At 41.1% G+C, this 22173-nt stretch overlaps 2 protein-coding genes across 10 annotated transcripts in view; both read left to right on the forward strand.

The window, feature by feature from the left end:
* Positions 1-3858: 3858 nt before the first annotated feature.
* On the forward strand, positions 3859-6921 carry terf2ip (telomeric repeat binding factor 2, interacting protein). 2 transcript variants are annotated; one of them, XM_035520578.2, is made up of 4 exons: positions 3859-3989; positions 4611-5585; positions 5820-5941; positions 6119-6921. In XM_035520578.2, the coding sequence occupies exons 2-4, from the start codon at positions 4625-4627 to the stop codon at positions 6680-6682; spliced, it is 1647 nt and encodes a 548-aa protein (XP_035376471.1). In that variant the 5' UTR covers positions 3859-3989; positions 4611-4624; the 3' UTR covers positions 6683-6921. The 2 variants fall into 2 exon arrangements, with proteins under 2 accessions (XP_035376471.1, XP_035376472.1); XM_035520579.2 differs by lacking the exon at positions 3859-3989 and adding an exon at positions 4016-4257.
* Positions 6922-7027: 106 nt separating this feature from the next.
* Positions 7028-22173, forward strand: part of rnf123 (ring finger protein 123) — an 89720-nt gene continuing 74574 nt past the window's right edge. For 5 of the 8 annotated variants that reach the window (XR_014119295.1, XM_027001883.3, XM_081705032.1 and 2 more), the window contains exons 1-21: positions 7072-7237; positions 8326-8434; positions 8699-8786; positions 9845-9924; positions 10941-11035; positions 11527-11581; positions 11745-11830; positions 12343-12429; positions 12572-12639; positions 12842-12967; positions 13091-13205; positions 13323-13427; positions 13511-13636; positions 14731-14823; positions 15535-15608; positions 15803-15920; positions 16281-16380; positions 16483-16544; positions 16788-16859; positions 17657-17777; positions 18144-18245. Coding sequence is in view for 7 of the 8 variants with exons in the window: in XM_027001883.3 (XP_026857684.2) it covers positions 8353-8434; positions 8699-8786; positions 9845-9924; positions 10941-11035; positions 11527-11581; positions 11745-11830; positions 12343-12429; positions 12572-12639; positions 12842-12967; positions 13091-13205; positions 13323-13427; positions 13511-13636; positions 14731-14823; positions 15535-15608; positions 15803-15920; positions 16281-16380; positions 16483-16544; positions 16788-16859; positions 17657-17777; positions 18144-18245 (1855 nt within the window). In the remaining variant the exon portion in view is untranslated. Of the gene's footprint in view, positions 7238-8325; positions 8435-8698; positions 8787-9844; positions 9925-10940; positions 11036-11526; positions 11582-11744; positions 11831-12342; positions 12430-12571; positions 12640-12841; positions 12968-13090; positions 13206-13322; positions 13428-13510; positions 13637-14730; positions 14824-15534; positions 15609-15802; positions 15921-16280; positions 16381-16482; positions 16545-16787; positions 16860-17656; positions 17778-18143; positions 18246-22173 lie in introns of all 8 variants that reach the window. The other 3 variants (XM_027001882.3, XM_035520576.2, XM_035520577.2) reach the window with 3 other exon arrangements.

Genomic DNA, 22173 nt, shown 5'->3' on the forward strand with positions numbered 1-22173 from the left:
AGTAACAATAGGTTAATGAAGAATGAGGGAATGAAGACTTCTTACTTTTAAACAAGCGTGAAGAGACCCTGCTTAGTTGATTTTAATGTGGTGTCATGGTCTTTGTAAGACACAAACATGTAAGGCTTTCAGGCTTTTCTGCACTGTGTTGGACTGTTACAGAAATAAAATGCACATTGTTGGACCACATGAGAGTCTGCTCAACTTCTTAAAAAGGATGTGAAGAGCTTCTTTTGTAGAAGCCTGTAACAATATTCAGATATGAAATGTAAATAGCTGAAGTGTCAACAGTGAATGGGGATCATTTATAAGTGTGCACTAAAAGATACTATATAAAGTGCATATGAGGTATATATTTGGAAAATTGCTCACCTGGAAAGAAAGAATGAAATTACTGGAAGAGAATGAAAAAATGGGCTTCTTGTTAAATTGTGTGTGTGTGTGTGTGTGTGTGTGTGTGTGTGTGTGTGATTTGTTGAATGTTACATAAAGATAAAAAGACACAGGAATTTATAATTCCATAGCCATTGGGCAAGAGCCATAGGCAGTCATCATGCCTCAGTACTTCCTTTGACCACACTTCTATTTGAGGAAAAGCTGGATTGAAAGTAACAACTCCGGAGTGTTTACATAAGACCTGAGAGTATTTCAGCTATTTCAGAAATTGCGTTCTCTGCCCATTACATCAGCCACAATTACAGCAAACTTTTGGGAGAAAAAAAAAAAGATAATGAGAAATGATTTAAATAGGAGCAAAGGAGCAAAAGTACACACAGAAAACACTTTATTAAATTGTATGTGTAAATGAATAGTGAGAATTGTCCAGGATATGTAACTTATATACGGCTTTAGGCGTAATATTATTTTTAAAAATCGCCTTAAGGTAAAGTGAAAGGACGTTGAGAAAATGTTTATTTTTATTTTCTATCTATCTATCTATCTATCTATCTATCTATCTATCTATCTATCTATCTATCTATCTATCTATCTATCTATCTATCTATCTATCTATCTATCTGTTTATTTATTTATTTCTGTAGTGAATAACTAGTGAATAGAAATAAACATTAAATGTTTCTGGGTCTGATTATTACAAAAATGTTACAGGATTAATTAGTTGACCGATTTGTAGGCTAAAGGTCCATAGCATACTAGCCACAGCGCCTAGGAGCGAATGAACAGCTGCGCGGCCACGCCGTCACTGTGTCATCCCCGCTGGCTACCAGGCGAAGGCAACGAGACGCAGGCCCGGGAGCGCACGGCCAACGTCAACATAACCGCGCATTGGTCACCTTTGTCTCCAATGGCGTCTGAAAACGCTGCGGAATATGGGACCATACCCCAGACATGATCGCTAGGCCAGCTGGGCGAGGCGGGTATGGCAGACGCTGTTATCATAGGCGTGCAATCAAAACCAGACCATGAGAACCCGGAACGGGGCTTTAATTGCGCTGATTAATAGACTCAGTCTGCTGTATTTCAGGAATGCAGACTGGTTATGCTAGAGGATGTGTACGGCTAAAGTAGCTGGTCCGATGTGTTGTAATGCATACAAGACCTGAAATACTTATTTCTAATATCGTCAACTAGCTTTCAGTAAATTGTTAAAGAAACATTCCGTCAGTGAATATGTTTTCAACATTTGTGATATGACTTCTTTTTGGGTCCTTGAAGATGTTTGTTTTTTTTAGGTCATCCAGGGCTCACGCGTGGTCACGTGTCTTGGTGAGACGAACACCATTGCCAGCTTAAACCGAGACAGTAACCATCCAAAAAACAAATAAAAGTTTTGCAAATAGATATCATATTGATCAAATAGCTTTTTTTTTGCTTATTTAACTCCTCTCCTGAGAATTTTCCTAATCAAAGTCAGTAAGCATTTACTGGTTAAATGCTAGTGCTTCTGTCCAGCCGCACACATTCATTCATTCATTAAAATGTGTAAACTGTGTAACCTGGGAGTGAAAATTGAAAAAACAAGAACAGAACATTAAATGAATAAACGAATGAATGAATTAAGTAAGGAATGAATGAATGAATACAAAGCAGTATATGGGAAATATGTTTGAAAAATATAAGACACAACTTAGTTCAGTTTAAAACTGTACACAAGTCATACCTTTGTAAAACGGAGCTCCATAAAATCTACAGAATAATTTAAGGTACACGAATGCATTCATTCTAAACATGTAGCAAGTTGCAAACATTTTGAACTGGCATATTTATTTGTCTGCTCTTTGAAGAATAGGTACTACCTCAGTAGCAGTAGAATGGCATGAGTGACAGGTTTTTTTTTTAGTACCATTGTGGCAAAGAAAACTACATTACAGATGTAGAAACTAGAGTTAGTACCAACGTATGACGTGCATAAATTCATTAAGTAACGTTCTGTACTCGGAGAAACTGCGCGTTTTATGTTTTTATGTGTTTAGAGTTATTTCGTAAAATATGGAACCTGCTGGTGCCCACTTGGGAAAAGGGCCAAGTATAAACCTGTTTGACTTGTGAAGTACCTATTGATGCATGTAAACATTTTAAAAATATAAACTATACTTTTCCTGTAAGTTTTCACCCTGCCAAGTTCCTGTCCAGTTCTATACTGAAAATGGGGGGGAAAAAAAACAATTTAAGAAATAGGACCGTGATAGACACTAAACATGGATTCTGAAAGTTGTAGGACAGTTATAATAATAATCGATCCAAAAAAAACCAAGGAATTTACATGATTAATTATTTTTAAACTGAAATCATCTTAGCTCATCTAGTTTGGCCTCAAAAATTAAAATCAATGAAAGGGGACATATTTACCCTACTGTAATTACCTGCTGAATATTTAATCTCAAGATGAAGGAAAACAAATCCAGGTTTGTTCGATTAGTTAATGCTACGTAGTGTTTTCATAGCATAGTTCTTATTCTGTCAGCATTTATAGGAACTCTGATAAAAAGAACGAACTGGAGCGACATTCGTTTGGAATGAGCTAAACATTTGTTGTTTCTTGGTGTACTTGCTATTCCTGGATAGTTAATGACAGTGATGTATTCACTTGTAAAACAGATGATTTCACTTCTTAAAGTGACTCATAACTACATCAGATTTGAAATGATTATTATCGTGTAAATAATTAAAGTTTTACACCATCACCAGAGCACATGCATAAATAACCTTGTATAATTTACACGGAGGGCCATTTTACCAAGCTCAAGGGCTGTGAGTTTTACGGGTGTGATGTGGACTGACATTTACCCTAAGATAATTATGAAATTCAGACATAAATTAGAATGAAAGCTACCCTAATATTTTACGTAAGATTCACCAATAACGATGTTTGATTTCCACCTAATGGCAACATTCGTAATTGCAGGTCAACAAATTTGTCAGTAATTGTAATGATAGATTCATAATAAAAACAATTACGTGTTTGCATTGCCTAAATGATTTCGTTTTTTGTTTGGCTTGACAAAGTTATTTTAATGGAACACTATATATGCAGATTGTGTATATATTGTTACAAATAGATCCTTAACTGGGTCATAATATTTTTACATTTTCTTCTCAAGACATTTCATCTGATCACTAATGAACACTGAATAAATATTTATTTGGTTGTTCCTCCTATCCAAGCCACATCTTTCAATCGACTGACATTTTCCCGCTAAATTGGAAGTTTCAAAGCAGGAAATTGATCAAGCAACGACAAGCCGACGTCCTCCAACACTTGCCTTTTGGCACAATAAAAGTCTCTGAACTGTGAAATCGTACCACGCCAACATTTAATGAAATAAATGCAACTTACTACATGCATTGCATTCATAAGGCGTATTTAATGTGCTCGCGTACTAATATGTGTCAGTTGTACTTGATTTGTATTTAATGCTTCACAAACTAGAACACCTCATGGGGCTTTTGTTTTAAAATATGCCCACATGTCAAGTGTCTCGACATGCTTTATATTTTGAGACGATCGACACACTGAAACAAAAACAAAGGTAACTCGCTTTGTAGAAAATATTGGAACAGCTGACATAACATTGAGGTTTGGTAGCTAGCTAACTGTTAAGTTTTAGCAGTGGTGTGTTCGACAAATTCTGATTTAATTTAGCTAGCTAACGGAATATATATCCTAGCTAGCAATATCATATTTAGCTAGCCTTAGTTTGTAAGCGAATGTTATGAATTAATTTCGCCTTTCTTTTAATTGATTATGTTTGGAGATGTTGGCATAAGTTAGCTAACTGTCTAATCGAAAAAAAGAACGTAAGTATGCTTTGCTAGATATATGGACGGTGGCGTAAACAGCTGCATACTATATACCTTGCCAAGTTAGCAGTTAGTTAGCTAGCTAGTTCCGCTTTGTCTGAATTGCCGAATATATGTGTATGTATATATATGTATATGTATATATATATATATGTGTGTGTGTGTGTGTGTGTGTGTATATATATATATATATATATATATATATATATATATATATATATAATATGAGAAAATGTATGAGATTTTTTACATTTTTGTTTTGAAGGTACAAACATGCCAAAGCTATTTTTAAATTCGTTATGAATTTTAATAGCAAACGTGACTGAAAAAAAAAAAATCTTGTTTTTCAGGTGTAAAGTTCACAATGTCGGTTGTTAAAGGGGATTCTTCAGACACATCACCGGTCTTGTTCCTAAACACAAAAGGGGAACCCATGCGCTTCTATATAAGGCCCGGTCCAACTAAGATTCAGCTTCAGCCTTTAATAACACGCAGTGGAGGAGTTCTCTGTCGGACCCAGGAGTCCAGTGCTATTTTGCTGGCAGACCCTGGAGAGACTAGCATCGCCATGGAACGAGCCAGACAGTTCTACATTTCAACTCAGTACATCCATGACTGCGTGGTGCAGAACCAGCAGCTGGATATAGAAAACTATAGATTCAGTAATTTGCAGCCGGCTCTGACCAGGGCGACTGCACGGAAGCACAGAGGTCAGGGGCGCATGTGTTACTCCCTTGAAGATGATGCAGCGATTATAAATTTTATTGCCAAGTGTCGACATGAAGTGAAGGGCAACCGGGTCTGGCAACAAATGGAGCGCCAGGGCATCACCACCCACAGCTGGCAGTCTATGAAGGACCGATTTCTGAAACACCTCCAGTATAAGATATCTGATAAAAGCCCTGTGAGAAAGCCAAAAAAGATTCCCATAGAAGAGAGCTCCTCCTCTGAGCACAATATATCTCAGACCTCACCAGAACCTCATATGCTAAAGAAGACACCCAACAAAGCACTGATTACTTCCTCTTCTGATTCAGACACCACACAGGTCACCCCTGATGTTCTGGGGTTGACTGAAGGCAGAGCGGCAGACCACACCCCTCCCAGGTCGTCACCTAGGAAACGTAACGCGCAACAGTGTCCAGGTTCAGGAAAGGACAAGCCATATCCCCCGAGTGACGTAGTCAAGGAGACGCTTAAAGGGGATAAACCAGATCAAGAGTGTCTACCTGAGGAACTGCAGGACCAGCAAGACAGTGAGCAACCTGAAATCTCACCTAAAAGAGCCAGAGGAGACAAGGATGCGACTGGGGGGAACGCATCAGGTAGTAATTTTTCAGTTTCAATATCGACATGTTTGTCTGAGTAGTAAAAAAAAAATTTCAATGTACCTTATTTACTTCCTAAAATTCCATATAGCAGGTAAAGTAAATCTGTGGTGTGAATATGGTACCTGTAGTTTCTGCAACATGTAGGATAGTTTAAAAAGAATGTGATATAGTATACAGAATGATATGTCGTCATTGTCTTGTATGGCATTCTGTCTATATTTTATTCAGGACCAGAAGATCAATTGGTGACTCCACGCAAGATCAGACAAAAAAATCCCGAAAGCGCTACATGCTCTGAGAAGAAGCTGGGCATACTTGAAAGAGCTGCCAGAGAATTTGAGGACTCTCAGGTGAAGTGTCTCCTTAAAACCCCATAGATATCTACATGCTTACTTCTTAAGACATACAAGCTTTCGAAAGCCATTACTTTTTTGTCCAACTACACAATAAAGTATGACTGTGGCTGGGCTAACTTGAGTAATGACTAAATAAAGTGATTCTTATTCTAAAATGTTTTTTTTTTCCAGAGTGATAATGGAAGTCTGGAGGACTCGGATTCGGATGAGTGTCAGATTATGGCAGCACGTGAAATGGCTGTAGGGGACCAGCAGGTGGATATCCAGCATCCTAAAGATGGGGAACCACATTTACCTGCACCCTCAAAGGGCAAAGGCACCCAGGGGCATGAGGACAATGACCCAGGTCCCAGCACTGCCGCCATCCCCATAACATCCAATGTCCACATGTTTCTCTTTGACCAGGAGTCCCAAGAAGACCTCACCCAGCTTTCTCAGGAAGAAGGGCTGTCCAAGGACTTGTTGGAGGCAAAGCAACATGTGGTTAATTTGATGCAGGAATCTGAGAAGGACCTGGTTGAGGTTATGAAGGCGCTGTTGAAAGCCAGCGGTGACGTGTCTCTGGCTCTTACATATTTGCTTGGAGGATATGACCGTAATGTACACAGACCCATCTGGACTAGGCAGGATGATGAGAAACTTCTCTCATGTGATTCTTCTGCGCTTCCACAGCTTCAGGAGAAGTATGGAGCACAGGGAATATCAAAGAGACAGGCTTTTCTCAAAGCAATGTGAATCGTGACTGTGGTTTATTGTACAAAAGCACAGTGTTATTTTAGTACACAGCCTGAAATTTATACCTGAGGAAAAATTAAAATATAATGTTTCTTCTTGTTTTAGGTAGACCACATTTTATCCTTTTAGCGACTGTAGTATTGAAATACATGTCATGAATGTGGGAAGAGTTTCCATACTACTTTTTAAATATTTTTTTTAATGAGACAAGCGAAATAAACTTGTTATAATTAAAGCGATCACACACTGCGCTGCATGTGCTCTTTTGCAAACCGCAGAGACAAACATGCTGCGTGAACGGCATCTTGGCCGTATGACCCGCTCTGTTTCAGTCGCTCTCGAAATTCGCGTTTCTTCCTTATCTATTTTGGCCCGTGCGATGTTTCGTCCTTTTGATTCGATTAATCAACGAGCGGGGTAACCCGTTTACTGTTGACAAAATTCAAAGCGGGGAGTCCAGTAACAAAATAGGTAGTGTACCGTTCAACTCTGGACTAACAGTTGGAGCATAATAGACAATTCAGAGACGACTACTGGAAATTTCAACACAGCTGGGTTCGTATGGAGCGGGCTGGCTTGCTACCTAGCTAAGTGCCTTGTTCAGTCTAAGTGTAGCCGAGCTGGCTAGCTCACCCTGGCAGAGCGTCAGTGCCTGTCACTGTCATAACGACCATGGCAAGAGCTAACCATTCTTTTAGTGACAGTTTTTGCTGTACGAGGTCAGACGCGTGTTGGTTTGCTACAATATTCGCTAACAGGCGAGCTAGCTGGCTGGTTAATTTCATTATCCAATTGTGTGCATAACCGTGTCCAACAGCTGATGCTAGCCAGACGAGCTAACGTTAACCAGAAGGACCGGGACAGTATTATTGAAGCTCGCTAACTACTCATCAGCCTGTTTTTTGTTCAGTGTTTGACCTTATTTCGATAAGGCAACATAACAGTGTAAACATGTATGAGGTACCTTGTATTACTTATGGTTGTCAGTTTTCTGAAATTGAGAGAGACAGACAATAAAACGGATTTTAAAAAGCTCGCAGGAGTGAGTTTGCAATTGATTGACTGAATTGTTAGGTTGGTTTTATGTGACTTTGCCAGGTTGAAATACTTTTGTCATTTGCTGTGCGTAATGAAACACACAGCTAGTTAGCTAAGTTCTTTCAGTCATACAACTCCAGAGTTGTTGCATTTGTGGAATATATGGGTGATGTGTTGACAGGAACTTCTGTAGTCACCATCTCGATAGTCCTCATGAGGTCTTGCAATGGTATAGAGACAAGCGAACATTCATTCGTGAGAAACGATACAGTTCCCAGCATTTACAACTGCATCCCCCACCTTAAGAATGTCCTGCTGTTTTATTTATGTACTTATTTGTTTATGGTCAGTCATCCTCTATTTGTGGAATATGACAAATATTTGGTACACATCAACATTGTCCTCTTTTCCTGGTACATTGAGTATTCTTAAACATTTTGTTGTGAAGACTGAATGGCAACCTACGAGCCTCATTTTTCACTGAGTTGTCTGATAGTTATTACCTTTATCCTCACGACACGTTAGTAATGCAAGTGCCAGTGTATTGTCCTGTGGCTGTGTCTACAGTTCTGTGGGTAATTGTGTAATGTGTATGTGTCTCAAAGAACTCTACCCCAACCTAAGGTCTCAGCATGAACTCAAAGGGGGGCGGTACAGTCCTGTCCCGACGAAACTACCGCTTGGCATCTGATACAGATGTGCCTAAAGTCACTGGTAAGAGGAATGGTACATCTGGGGTGCCCCAAAAAACCTTTGTAATATTACAGTATTTCAAGGCACTTGATATTGATTTTGGTAGCACAGGAGCAGTGCTTTACTGTAGTTGTCTGCCCAGAAAAACAAAATTATTATTTTTTGGACATGACTGGACACCACTACGCCATGAAGTGATTATGCAATTGTAATAGTTAGGTAATAGTAATGTGAAAACCAGAACAGGGATGACAAAAGTGAACAGGTCTTTTGGATGTATTTCAGGTATTGTAAATGAGAAGTTGTTGAGTGACTACCTGCACCATGTGTTCCCTGCCTGCTCTAAGCACGGGCCTGCCTCAGCTGCCTACAGGTTTGCGTCTGAAACCTTTCTCTCCAGCCTTTGTTTTATCTCGATTGTGTCATTAAACTGGACTGCTTACGCTGCATGCAACAAAACAGGCAGTTCAGATCTGTTTTTCTACTTGCTGCAATATGTTTCGCTGTGCAGCGCACAAGTGTTATGCAAGCACTGTCCTGTCTAAATTTAGTTTTATTTGGAAATTCTAAGTATTCACAATGTAATAGTAAGCCCAGGCTCTTCACAAAATGTGAGTTTGCAATTCTTGTTAAATTATTCCTCAGCAAGTGTTAGTAGCTTGATGGTCACTAGCCAAACTGGTAGTTTGTAAAGGGATAGAACGTCCAGACATCACGCTGACCAAGAGCTAATACTGGTATAATGCAGATTGGGGGTGACTCATGGCCCAGCACATCAGTGGCTCCCCCCCAGCCAAGCTCATGTTACTGCTGCAGCTCTATAGATAGAGTGTAATGGCAGGATGAAGAAAGCTGACCCACAAAAACAGGTTGCTAATTATGAAATTCCCCTCATGCGTGTGTCTGTTGTAATGTAGCTTTGTAAAGTATTTTATTGATTTATTTTGTATATATTTATATAGCACCTCTCTCATAGTCAAGGTAAAAAAAAAAAAAAAAAAAACTTGGGGAGAAGGGAGAAAAACCCTTCAAATATTTACCTGTGATATTCTTCAGGATTTGGTCTATAAGATGTCTTAAAATAGCTCATTCCTACCCCTTCTGTTGTTAGTTTGTTTTTGTGGAACTATCAGGTTGGTGCAGAGGGGTTGTGTCAGCATTCTGCTACTCTGGCTGCATGTATGCTCTGCACTGAATATATTAAAATCTGCAGATAGAATTGTCTGTTTGTTTATTGCGATCTCGCTCCAACCCATGCATCTAGCCTCAGCATGTAAACATGACCTATTCTTGTCCATTGTGTAGGCACCTCTTTGACACCATTGTTGTTTTGATGTGTTACCTGTTGCCGGGTGGCTGTTCAGGGGACATATTGGCCTGAGTTGTTGTTGTTGTTGTTGTTATTATTCTCCCCCTTCCGTCCCTCTGCAGAAAACCCTTAAGCTTCCAGGACCTTGGGGCCCACCTGGAGAGACTGCTGTCTGTGGACGAACCTCCGGATGACAGCACAGGTCAGCTTCAGATGTCTCCCACATACTCCCCCACCTCATATTCCCCACAACAGCATGGTAATATTAGTATATCATGATCTTGTCACCTTAGGAGCATTGCATTGGGTTATATGTGAGTGAAGATATCCTTAATCCTTATTTCTACTGTGATTGAGGCTTATTTATCACATAATCCAGATAAGAAAGCTTTTTTTTTTTTTTTTTGGCTAGGCATTAGTTAGTTGAGGCAAATTGCTCCTTAATGTTTATTTACCAATTAGAACACAGATGCATGCAAAAAAAAATCTGTACTGAAAACAGCTTGAGACAGAGCTCTAATGTACATCTCCTTCCAAACACCAACACGTTGTCAGCTGCAGAGTTCTTGCCATTGCAGCTTTGAGCCTGTTCTTTTGACACCTGGGATGTTGGAGAATGACTGAGCAGACTTTGTATGAAAGTGAATGAAGCAATAGCCTTCGCCATTACTCATTTGCAATGGCACAATATACAAAATTCTAATTCTTTATTACAGTGAAACAACATATTCTAGCTCAAACTTGGCTTAAGTTAATGAGCATATCAAAAACATGCATGTAGTATGTTATCAAAGGGAACTCTAGCTAACATTTCTGTTTACACTAGTTTGCAGTTACAGTGAAACTGTGTCAGCTGTGTTCCTTCATAGAAAAGCATTTTATGACATTTAGCCTTGAAGGCCCCTGAATTCGTGTCTTTCTACTATTTATGTATTTCCAAAAGTATTTGCACACACATTGTAGTATATGTACAGTTTCATTTCATGCTAAATATTTGTGGTCTGTCATATCTCTCAATAAATAATAATGTGCTCTGCTGCAATGCCACTTTCCATGGACATGTTTAGAGGGTAATCATTTGTTTCTCATAGATTACCCTGACTGAATTGTTTTTAAAGCATTAGGCTTTGCTTGAATCTACTTCATTAACCTTTGATTGTTGGTAAATGGTGTTTGATCATGTTGCTTATAGCCTGTTCGCTATGTTTTTCTTCATAGGCCAAGTGGAAGGGCGATTGGGCCCGTCTACTGTTGTCCTGGACCACACCAGTGGATTTGAGGGACTTTTGTTTGTAGATGATGATCTCTTGGGGGTAAGCGTACTCATCTGTCCAGGGTTCCCACTAGTCATGAAATTTCTGGAATATCATGGAATTTTAAAAAAATCCATATTTGTGAAGTCAGGGAATTTGTTCATTTTTTGGGTCAAGTTCTGGAATACCAAGGATTTTTGATTAAAGCATATTTAATTTTTAAGTTGCCATTTATCTTGTCATATTGTCATATGTCAATGTCATATTTTCACATGTGAGCAGTTGTAATGCTTGCTTACTATTTTAACAAAGCCAGCTTTTTCTCATTTGTTGTAGGTCATTGAAATTCAAATTTTTAGTCAGTGAAAGTCAGAGAAAAGTCTTGACTCAGAGTGGAAACCATGTCTGTTTGAAATTCCGCTTTGTATCTGTGATTGCGTTAGATAGCATCACAGTGTGTCAGTTTTAATAGCTACATATATCAGAGCGACAAACTGTGTTACGGTTCTTAGATAGCTTACTTTTTATCCTTCTATCTTCCTGAACCCAAGGTCATTGGCCATAGCAATTTCAGCTCGATAAGGGCTACTACCTGTGTCTTCAAAGGTACACGTTTTTATAACAACCATGAATTTTACAGTTTTGCTTTATAACAACAATAGATCTTACAGTTTTGTTTTTCTGTGTTTCTTCAATGAAATCTACTTTCTTAAAACTGCTTCAGGATATTGTCTTGCTAATTTGTAAAACAAATGTTGGTCATTTTCAGGGAAATGGGAGTACGAGGTGCTTATCTCCTCTCAAGGGTTGATGCAGATCGGTTGGTGTACTCTGAACTGCAGATTTAACCAGGAGGTACGTCCATGTTTAGAGCTGTACTGTTACTGGCTTTTACTTAGCTTGCTTGTGCTTCTTTTGCCTGTGTGCCAGCATGCTCAGTGTGTCTGAGTCTGCACTGCAGCACACTTTTGCAGATGCCTCATTGGCTGGTGCACTGCCTTGTGTCATTTGATAATGGTGATGACGATGATGATTGAGAGATTCTGTGGTCTGTACTGTTCTGTTTTGAGCCAGATTTGGCAAAACTAGTATTCTCATCTAAGACTGACCAGTAGTGCTCCCACAGTATTCTGACCTATTCCTGGGAAAGCAAGACATATATTTTTATTACTGATTATCACAGATTTTATAGTGCATTCCTGTTGTGTGTTTGTGTTTTTGATTTTTTTTTTTTTAAACCAATTGAATATATATGATTTGCCCAAGCAGGTTTCAGTCATTCAAACATAATCATAGGTTTTTGTTCATCAGACTTTAATTCTGTTACCGGGGCGTCATGTTACAGCTCTTACAAATTCTTCCTTCAGGAGGGAGTTGGCGACACTCCAGACTCATACGCCTATGATGGCAACAGAGTCAGGAAATGGAATGTGACGACCACTAACTATGGCAAGGTGAGAACACGCAACCATTTGTGGGTTTAGCCCATAGTGTCTCTCAATTGCTTGACTGAACAATTTCATGCAAAAGGTGCTAACCATAGGTGTAGGAGTTAATTTTTTCTGATGTTTGCCAAAATATTTGTTTTCCCTGCAGTCCTGGGCAGCAGGGGACATTGTTAGCTGTTTGATAGACCTTGATGAAGGGACTATTACTTTTTGTCTGTAAGTAAGCTCGATCTAATTACAACTGTTATTTTGATTTAGTTTAGCTTAATTTGGAGGTTTTTGTTTGCATGCATTTGTCTTCAATCAATGACTAATATCATTATCAACCTCACCATCAATACTAATATCAGTAAAGTTCAATGAATTACACGCGTCCTTCCACATCACTGTAAAATTCCTTTTGCTTTTTGATGTTAAGGAACGGACAGTCTCTTGGTACAGCTTTCAGTAATATCAAGACAGGTCCGGGTGTAGCTTACTTCCCGGCCATCAGTCTCTCCTTCAAAGAGTCTGTGGCCTTCAACTTCGGCAGCCGCCCTCTCAGATATCCTTCCCTTGCTTGCGCTGTTGATTCTGCATCTCACCGTGTTTTTAAGCATTATGTGGTGCGTAATGTTAAAATGAGTTCATTGTGGGTTCGGAGCTCCTTAACCATGCAGCCGCTCACGTACCCTGTGGAAGGCTACCTTCCTCTTCAGGACCCACCAACCACTGACCTCACCAAAGCCAACAGGCTGCTGGGCTACATGAAGACTGTGCTATGCACTGGGATAGACCCACAGGTGCGGCTGAACCCTCTGGAGCAACGTTCTCCCCGAGTGTAGACAGGCACCCCGTGCATCAGTTTTCCTTTTCTATATTTCTCTGTTGGGAAACACTGCTTTGGTGCTCTTTTTAAGGAGGAGAAGCTCACTGAGAAGGACAGTGCCTCTTGGCAACTTCAAGGAGAGCCAACCGTCCTGGTGACCCTTGCACATATCTTCAACCACTTTGCTCCTCTTATGGTGAGTATGTTACGGCGCATATCACAGTGGTTAGATTCACTTAGTTAGTCCTCCTTAAGTGATGTGTAATTTGTGTGTTGCAGTGTAAAGTGTACCTGGTAGAAGATGTACTGATGAACTTCCTGCTGAGCATTCTTGAGGGGGGTGGCTCTGTGGATGAACACCCTCTAATCCAGCAGCTGCTTGACCTCTTCTGGCTCCTTATGGAGGTGAGAAGTGTTTACAGAGAGCTATGAATCATCCGTTGTCTCACACACTGGGGGGTAATACACGTGGGCAACACGCACTGTGTGGAATACAGATGGACAATATAAAAAGGCTTTAATTATGTAGGGGTTTTATGTTTTCGTCCTCATTTTGTCTACATAGAAAAACCATTACTCCTATAGTATAAACCCACCAAAAATGCAAAAGAATTGTGCCAGCTGTTTCTGTCCTTTATATTAGCTATTTTATTCTGAAACAATATAAGCTTAATGTAGTCTATAAAAATGTTAACAAAAAATGCTTGTATCTGATTAGCACTCTGTCAGAATTATAAGTAGAATTATTAGAATTATTAGTAGATTGTAAGGACAGATTACACCAATTTCCTTTCAATTCTATGTGAAATGCTGCCAAAACAAAATGTTTTTATTAGTATGCATATAGATGACTTATTTCTAAGTAATAGGTTTTTTTGTTTTTGCAGCATTTCAGCATTTTGCTGTCATGTGTTTTGATTCAATTACATACATTAAAAAAAAAAATTAATTGTGGAAATTTAAATCAGGGAATATATATAAATCATATATAATTTCTATTCGTAAAAATGCATTTTATTATTTGAGAGAAGTCTTGAGCTTAGTAGTTTCCTTTTCAAAAAATCTAGATATCAGTATGAAATGTTTTCTTTAAGTTAAGAATGTGTTGGAAATATGTTGGAATTGTAAACATCCTGGCAGCCCTGTACCTGATAATTTACAACTTTATTAGAAACCCCACTGCAAGTTTACAAGTCGAATGTATGGCTCTGCCTCTCTCAGCCCAGCACTGTTGGGCGGAGGGGAGAGGGTTTCAATAAATTCTGCATGCCAAGAGATGAGCTGGAGTTGTACTCTGTAAAATAGATAGCCAGTGAGTGCAGGCTCAAGCTAGGTGTGGGTGGCGAGCAGAGTTTATATGGCATGTTTTAACATTACCGTTACAGAAAAATAATAACAAAATATGATGATAAGATCCCCACGATTGTTGACGTCTTTTGAATTGAAAGAGGCTGTTCACTCTGCACTCTCTCTGTCTTTTGTCTCCTCTCTGTGGGCAGGACTTTGAGGCGAGCGAGTGCCTGAAGCAGTTAATGATGTCTTTGCTGAGGGCTTACCGCTTCTCCCCCATCATCCCCGACCTGGGCTTCCAGGTAGGAGGAACAGCGCCCCGCACCCGAAGCCGGCCCTGAGCCCCCCAGGGCACCGCCCCACACACCACCGAGTAGAGAAACAGACCTCAAACTAGTGTGAGATGGTCTGACGAAACCCAGTGAAACACACAGTTTCGTTGTTTAATGTAGAAAGTGTGTGCAAGACACTAAATATGTTCCTGTAATGTCTGTGAATCTCTGTGATAACATATGCAGAAGCCTTTGTCTGTTTCAATGTTACATTAGCCAAAGCAAGTGTGTTTGTATGATCTTGCCTAATGTTTCAGGTTCAGGAGTATGCACCATATTCTGATTGGCTAAGAAAGCATATGACCTTTATGAACCGTGCATAGTGGGAAATGGATTTCTTTTCAAAAGCCCAGCCCTTCACAGAGCATATTGTGAATGCATACATCAAAGGCACTGCATGCCTGCCCCATGCTTTTGTAGTTCATTGGGAGAGTTTTGGAAGACTTCTTGGTCAGCAATATAGCTTCAGTAAGGCACTGGGTGTAGTTGCCTAACTCCTTTTGAAATGTGTATGTTAATGGACACTTTTGATTTGAAAATGTGACATGTCTTTTTTACTACTGACTTGAAGAGGCAATCCACATCCAGGATGGTCTTCATTTTATTAATTGTGGTTATTATAAATATTTTGTGGCATTCATTATGTACATTATTCATTATATTATTTTCTTCTCCATGTAGATTCACTACCTGCGCTTGACGACTGCTATTCTACGTCACGAGAAGTCTAGAAAATACCTCCTCAGCAATGTTTTATATCCTTTCTCTAGCACAGGCTAAGAAAAACAGTTAATGTTAGATTTAGTAAAAACCTGTTGGAATGGACTTGAAGATGGAATTGAAGACATTATTTGCAGCAGTTTTTCGAATGAGCCTAATTCGTCAATCAATGCTAAAACTGTGGTTCTCCATTTGCCACGCTGCGGGAAACCTCCTTAGCGTAGTTCACATTTGATGTCCTGCGCTCCGTCGTCTTCTTCTACATCAAGACGCCCCTGCGGGTGAAGGAAGCCGGCCTGGAGGAGCTGATCCCCACCACGTGGTGGCCGACGCGTCTCGACAAGGAGGTGAGTGCTCACCGCGCAACAGGCCCGGCTCGGCAAAGAGCCCTCTCTGTTCCCACACAACTGTGCTCGCCGTGCGATAGTAGCATAATATGTAAGCCCCCAACAATCCAGTTTAAATGCATCCTGGAGAAAGTTGTTCCGTGTCGTCTGAAGCAACCTCTAACGTCGATGTACGAAAAGTTAAAGTTAAATAAAGCCAACAAGCTCCCTTCCCCTGTAGCTGTGTCTGATGTTTTTTCAAACATGCAGTCTGGTTCTTAAATGTCCCAGCGACGGGAAGGGCTAACCTCAGACTAGTCGAAGCGAGGGGCAGTAGTGGGACGTTAATGTGCTGCGGTGATGTTCTCCCTCGCTGTCCAGGGCAAGGACGAGAAGGAGCAGAGGCATGAGAGCGCTGAGGAGCGACTCCGGCGCCGGGCCTACGAGCGCGGCTGCCAGAGACTCAAGAAAAGGATTGAGGGTACGAAACGCCCCCTTCAGTGGCAGCTCAGAGTGGGGTTTTTGTAATTGTCGTAACTCACTACTGCTGTGTGTGTGTGTGTGTGTGTGTGTGTGTGTGTAGTGGTTGAGGAGCTACAGGTTCAGATCCTGAAGCTGATGCTGAACAACAAAGACAAAGCGACGGTGTGGCGGCCATGTCTAGACACGTTTGTGCTGTCATCCAGCACAGCTGTGCTTCACACAGAGCATCTCGCCTCTATCTTTGCTCTGTTGTTGTAGTGAAATGCTGTTTCAAACTTGGCTAAAAAAGTAGCTGTTTCCTTACCCTCAGATCATGGCGCGGTGTTCAAAAATCGTCTGCCACGTGTGTGCAGTTGTCTGGTTCTGTCGAGCTGCTGTATTTTTCTGGTTCTGGTGTCTCTCCAGGGAGAAGCCTCACGATACATCTTCCTTAACAAGTTCCGGAAGTTTCTCCAGGAGAACGCAAGCAACCGAGGGGTAAGAGCTCAGGCAACGCGCTGAACGTTCACGCCGTCAGGCTTTCAAAGGTTTGCGAGGCTGCACGTATGCATAGTATATAAATGTGCTCCGCGTAGTCTAAGTATAGGAGATTTGTAAGGCTCTGTAAAGTGTTCTTTAGCAATGCTATCGTCTGAAGAAACGTAAATCTGTTATGACATATGTTTAATGCCTTCGCAAGCTACCAGGAATAATGGTGTCAGTAAATCAAAAACTGATGTCATGAGCCATTTCCTGTTTTAGTCTAGTTCTGAGGTGATTACGGCACGCCGGCTCTTTGGACTGAGGAGCCCTCTCTCTCTCGCTCTTATTTCTCTTGGTATTATATCTGTCCCCGTGAAAAGCTGCTGGTCTGATTCATGTCATTTGTTTGACACCACAGTGACCCCATCACATAATTTCAAATAATAATTAAAAAAAAAAATGGCGGGGGTGAGAGGTGAGGGTGCATACCTCTTAGACTTAGACTATTACTCTGTTATTCATTTGCAGCTGAGGGTGCCCTAACAGAATGAAAGTTGCATAGTTGAAGGTAGACTTCAAACTCTGTCAATTTATCATACTGCTGTCATTCTGAGGTACAGAAAGCATATTAGCTTGCTGTTTGGTGCCACTGGGCTCTTTTTGAAAGATGTAGTCCTTTCCTTTTCGAGCAAGACAGCAAAAAAACAGTAAACAGTAAGTAGTTTAGTCTGCAAGAAGGAATCATTCCTTTGTCAGTTAACTATCTGCACCCCCCACCTCTCTCTCTCTCTCTCTCTCTTCCACCCCTTTAGAACCCCACGGTGTTATGTCCGCCTGAATATATGGTGTGTTTCTTGCACCGCCTGATTACAGCTGTGAGGAGCTATTGGGATGAGGGGAAACCCAAGATCCCAGGTTCCATCAATAGTGAAGGTAAATGTGTCCCCCCCCCCCACACACACACACGCCCACACTACACACTTGCCCCTTACACACAATGAACATGTCTCGGGCCATTTTCGTTGTCCAGCTGAGGGACGGATAGGAAGCCAAGCTCAGTTAGACTACTGTTGCAGCACAAGGGAGAGGACTACTCAGTAAACAGGATGAAGTTGCTTCTCGTCCTGCCAGTTTTACTGCCTCTCGTTCAGGCCGTATCCTGTTCTTGACAATGTGGCTCACAAATGCTTTGTTGTCAGCAAGACCCTGAGACCGTCAAAGCGCCAAGATGCTGTAGGTTATACTTCATGGTTTTCACCACTGCAGTAATGTGTAATTTCCGATTTGTGTTTGAGGTAGAAGCCTACGTGCCCCCTCAGATGTTCTATAATGGAAAGGTGGATTACTTTGACCTGCAGAGATTGGGAGGCCTGCTTTCTCATATAAAGAAAACGCTAAAAGGTTTGGACAAGTCATTTCTTACTGTTTACTGTTCTTACTTTATTCTCAAATCAGTGCTTAATAATATTCCAGAAAAAGAGTTGGGGGGGGAAAAAGAAACCGTAACCCTATGAAAGTTGCTTCCACCTGGAAAAAATGAAGTTGGTAATTTTCTATGAAATGCCACTAGGGGGAGACAAAGTTTAATTTGTTAAGGAGGGATGCCTGGTATGGCGTATGGTGATATATATAATGCATGGTGATTTAACAAATCAGCTCTTTCACAACCCACATTAAAGTTGAGCTATGGCTTTCTGACTAGGACCTATCCATAAAATCACTCACAGGTGTGTCATTTTTTAAAATGATTTTTCATTTTTTAAGAAACTCTAATTTCGTGATGTAAACCTCAACAGAGCTAGAGGAAACAGTTTTTAATGTATGCATTACATTCATTTTCATTTGAAACCTTTGGAACTTTCCTATTGATCGTTTCACAGCTGCCAGCAAAACAGTATAGATTGAGAGACATTCGATTAATTAGCATCAAATAGAGAGCAAGTGCATTGTGCAAAGCCCGTGGTGCGATCATTGCAAACAGTGTGAACCCGCCCTTGTTTACCAACCATGAGGAGAAGGTGGCTGCTCTGTTTGGATTGGTGACCTTGTAAAATCCTCAAAATTGATGGAGATGGATGATGGTGTCATCCGGGGGGGGAATGCAGATGGATATTGATTTCTTTGAAGGAAGGCCCAGCTACCCCAGCATTGAGTGTAAAGATCAGAAAGACTCAGGGCCGAGAAGAAAACGCTGTAACCAGTACTTTTCCCCCCATGGTTTTTGATCGCTGTGTTTTCTCGGTCTGACTTTTCCAGGAACTTGGCCAATATGGCGGTCTGTTTGTTGCAAACAAGCCTAAGTGATAATGGGCTGGAGCCTGAGGATTCAATCTTGGTGATTAAAATGAAAAGGAGAAGATGCTGACTGTTGAGAGAGCGTAGTGGTGTCTGCACATCTGCACCTCTGAGGCCCAAGATGTGCAAACATCTTGGCTAGAGACATTCAGCACTTACATTTTATTTTACCATACATTTCTTTTGGCAGGTCGATCTTTGTTGACATTGTTGACAAGTAATTTTAAAATAATCAAATACCCTTAAGCAAACTGAAAGATTCCAGAAATTCCACATATTGCTGTAATGACCTTTTATGATGTACAGGAGTATTTAAGGTTCGTACTTTATAACCAGGGTCATTTTGGGATCAAGGGAGAGCACTCGGGCAGGGATTGCCAGCTTCTCTCTGCATCTCCCTCTGTCATTCCCTCCGGCCGCTTTGCTTGATTAAACCCTGATTATTCCGGCAGGGTGCTTCTCTGGCGTACACCCCCACACCCCACCCACACTGGCTCCCCTGAAAACCGCCTCGTCCAGTCGCGCGATCGGCCGCTGCTGGCGCCTGATCGTTTCCCCCGTGCCTCACGAGTTCAGGGGTGGTTCTGGAAGGGCAGATGATTGAACACCCGTAATATTTACGCTCTGTTGACGCTGACGGATTCAGAGCTGGGAGCTGTCGCCTCTGGCATGGGTCTCCTCTAACGCGGCAAGGCGGAGGAAATTCGAGGCGTGAACTTTGCCAACTCATGTCTTGCGGCAATATTGATTCGGGTTTGATGTTTTTTGTGTTTTTTTTTTTTTTTTTCCTCCTGATTTTCTTACATATCTTTCTTTCCCCCCTGTACTTCAAAGCCTTTTTCTTTTTCCTGTTTTGTATTCTCTTCTCTGAATGCAGCTTGATGTGCACCATTTCCCACCATGCCTCTCTACTCAGTGCTTATCTCTGTAAGCTTCGAAGGGCAGCATTGATTTCTGTTGTGATGGCATCATTACTGCGGCCGTTTTCGGACGATGGCGGTTATTGATGTCAGTTTTGTCCTTGCGGTTGGATATCATGAACTGCCTTTTCGCTCTGATGTGTATGTGCGCCTGTTTTGCAGCTTGAACAGGCTCGTTAGTTTCTTTTATTTAATAGGAGCTGCCTTTAAAGCTTCATGCGTGGCCACTTGTACCATCAGCCCCATTTAAACCTGCAGCTCAGGTAGGAAGTTTGAATTCGCTCCAACGTGAAAGCATCGTTCCTCCCTCAGCCTCTGCTAAATGAGCTCCTATTGAGCTCGGACCGTGTTCCTTCCATCGACCTCTTCCTTTTCTCATCAAACTGCGTAAATCGCTACCTCTTTCCCAACCTTTGGCAACCTTTATACAAAACCATGGGAGGAACCTGACGCAAATCTGAGCGTGACGGACAAACCCACCACCCGTTACTGCCTATGAACAGACGAGGCTGGTGGACGTCACCCACAGCGCAGGACCTCTGGACTGCGCGCGTCCATGTGTCCACACCGTGCCTCTTACTGGTGTAGAAAATGTGAAAGATTTATGGTTGAGCCCTGGGATTCAGATTCATCACTGGGGGCCATTTTCGAGGTTGTCAGGTGTAAGGATTGGCGTGGCCACATGTAAGATTAACTGTTTGTCCCTCGTGGGGTGGGTAGACGCAAATTCAGCTCAGTGGTTAAGGTACTTGACTTGTAATCGGAAGGTTGCTGGTTCAAGCCCCACCACTGCCAAGTTGCCACTGTTGGGGCCCTGAGCAAGACCCTTAACCTTCAATTGCTCAAGCTGTACTCAGTCATAATAAGTCGCTTTGGATAAAAGCATGAGCTAAATGCCATAAATGTAAGTAAAGGACTACTCAAGTAGTCGGTTCTTAATTGGCTCTCAAATCAAATGTCCAAAACATAATTTATCTTCAAATTAATTGTAGTAAAACTTACTGTTGTTGCCTTCAAGTGATGTACAATTCCTCATTTAATGTCATTTTAATTGATGTCACATAAATGATGTTAAAAAATAAAGATACTGGATATGGTTATGATGGTGTCGTTTAAGGATTATTTCTTCATCGCTCAAGACAAAGTGACAAGGGGAAGTAGATACATTGAATTTCACGATGTGATGACCGTTGTTACAACTTGAGATGCAGTTGTAAAATCCAATTTTTAAAATTATATATAACTATTAGTAGACTCCCTAAACTGTTTCCTAAGTGTGCTTTCATCTGTACTGCTGTTAGTGGGCAGTTCTCTTGCAGGGGTCTAGGTGTGTCACAGATTATCGTGCACTGCTGTCAGTGGGCAGTTCTCCCCCAGTGGGTCTAGGTGTGTCATGGACATTCCACCAAGTGGCTTCAAATCAAATGTTTGGCGACTCTTAGGATTATTCAAGCGAGGCAGAAAATGTGACAAAACGCATGCAATTTGCAAAATCTACCATGCCACTAAGTACAGAGGCAGCATGAGTTCCTGTAGCGGAGCTTAAGAAGATGTCGTGGTTGCTGTTCACCCATGGCCAACTATACAGGGCAGCATTCAGAAAGCAGCATTTGTAAATCCATTGCTTTACATTTTACGTCTCGTAAATGTTATATACAATTTCTTGTCATTTTTGTTTCTACTTTTGCTTGATAAAAATACAATCAGCTGCAAACATGCTGCTCCCAAAGGTTCTTCCATCCCACAAATATTGCCCTGTGATGTGTGCGGGTCTACTTCCTGTTATCTGGTTGACTGTTTTACTCTCGGGTAGATGTGCCGCTCAGTGGTTCTCCAATCTCCGTAAATCTCCCACACTTGACAAGCCAGGTGGTGGCAAAACTAGTTGAACAACATGGGAAATAACGCAAGTGAAAAAGATTGTTTATTAATTTACATTCTGCAGGGAGGTGTACGGCATCCTGGGAAGTCTGAGTAAACTTAACTGAGTAAATGTACTACCCACCTCTGGTCTTGCATCACCCATCCAGTGGAATTTACTTTTAAAAGTGGAAATTACACTTTGTTTGGACTTGGACAGAAAGGCGATGCTAAAAGGTTATGGAATAATACTG

The sequence above is a fragment of the Electrophorus electricus genome, chromosome 22, assembly GCF_041902795.1.
Source record: "Electrophorus electricus isolate QZ-2024a chromosome 22, ASM4190279v1, whole genome shotgun sequence".
NCBI classification, from domain to species: Eukaryota; Metazoa; Chordata; class Actinopteri; order Gymnotiformes; family Gymnotidae; genus Electrophorus; species Electrophorus electricus.

Excerpts from the sequence above, each read along its gene's own strand:
- terf2ip (XM_035520578.2), top strand. The coding sequence starts at position 4,625 with ATGTCGGTTGTTAAAGGGGATTCTTCAGACACATCACCGGTCTTGTTC. Across the intron at positions 5,586-5,819 it reads GACTGGGGGGAACGCATCAG|GACCAGAAGATCAATTGGTG; the intron begins GTAGTAATTTTT and ends TATTTTATTCAG. Across the intron at positions 5,942-6,118 it reads GAGAATTTGAGGACTCTCAG|AGTGATAATGGAAGTCTGGA; the intron begins GTGAAGTGTCTC and ends TTTTTTTTCCAG.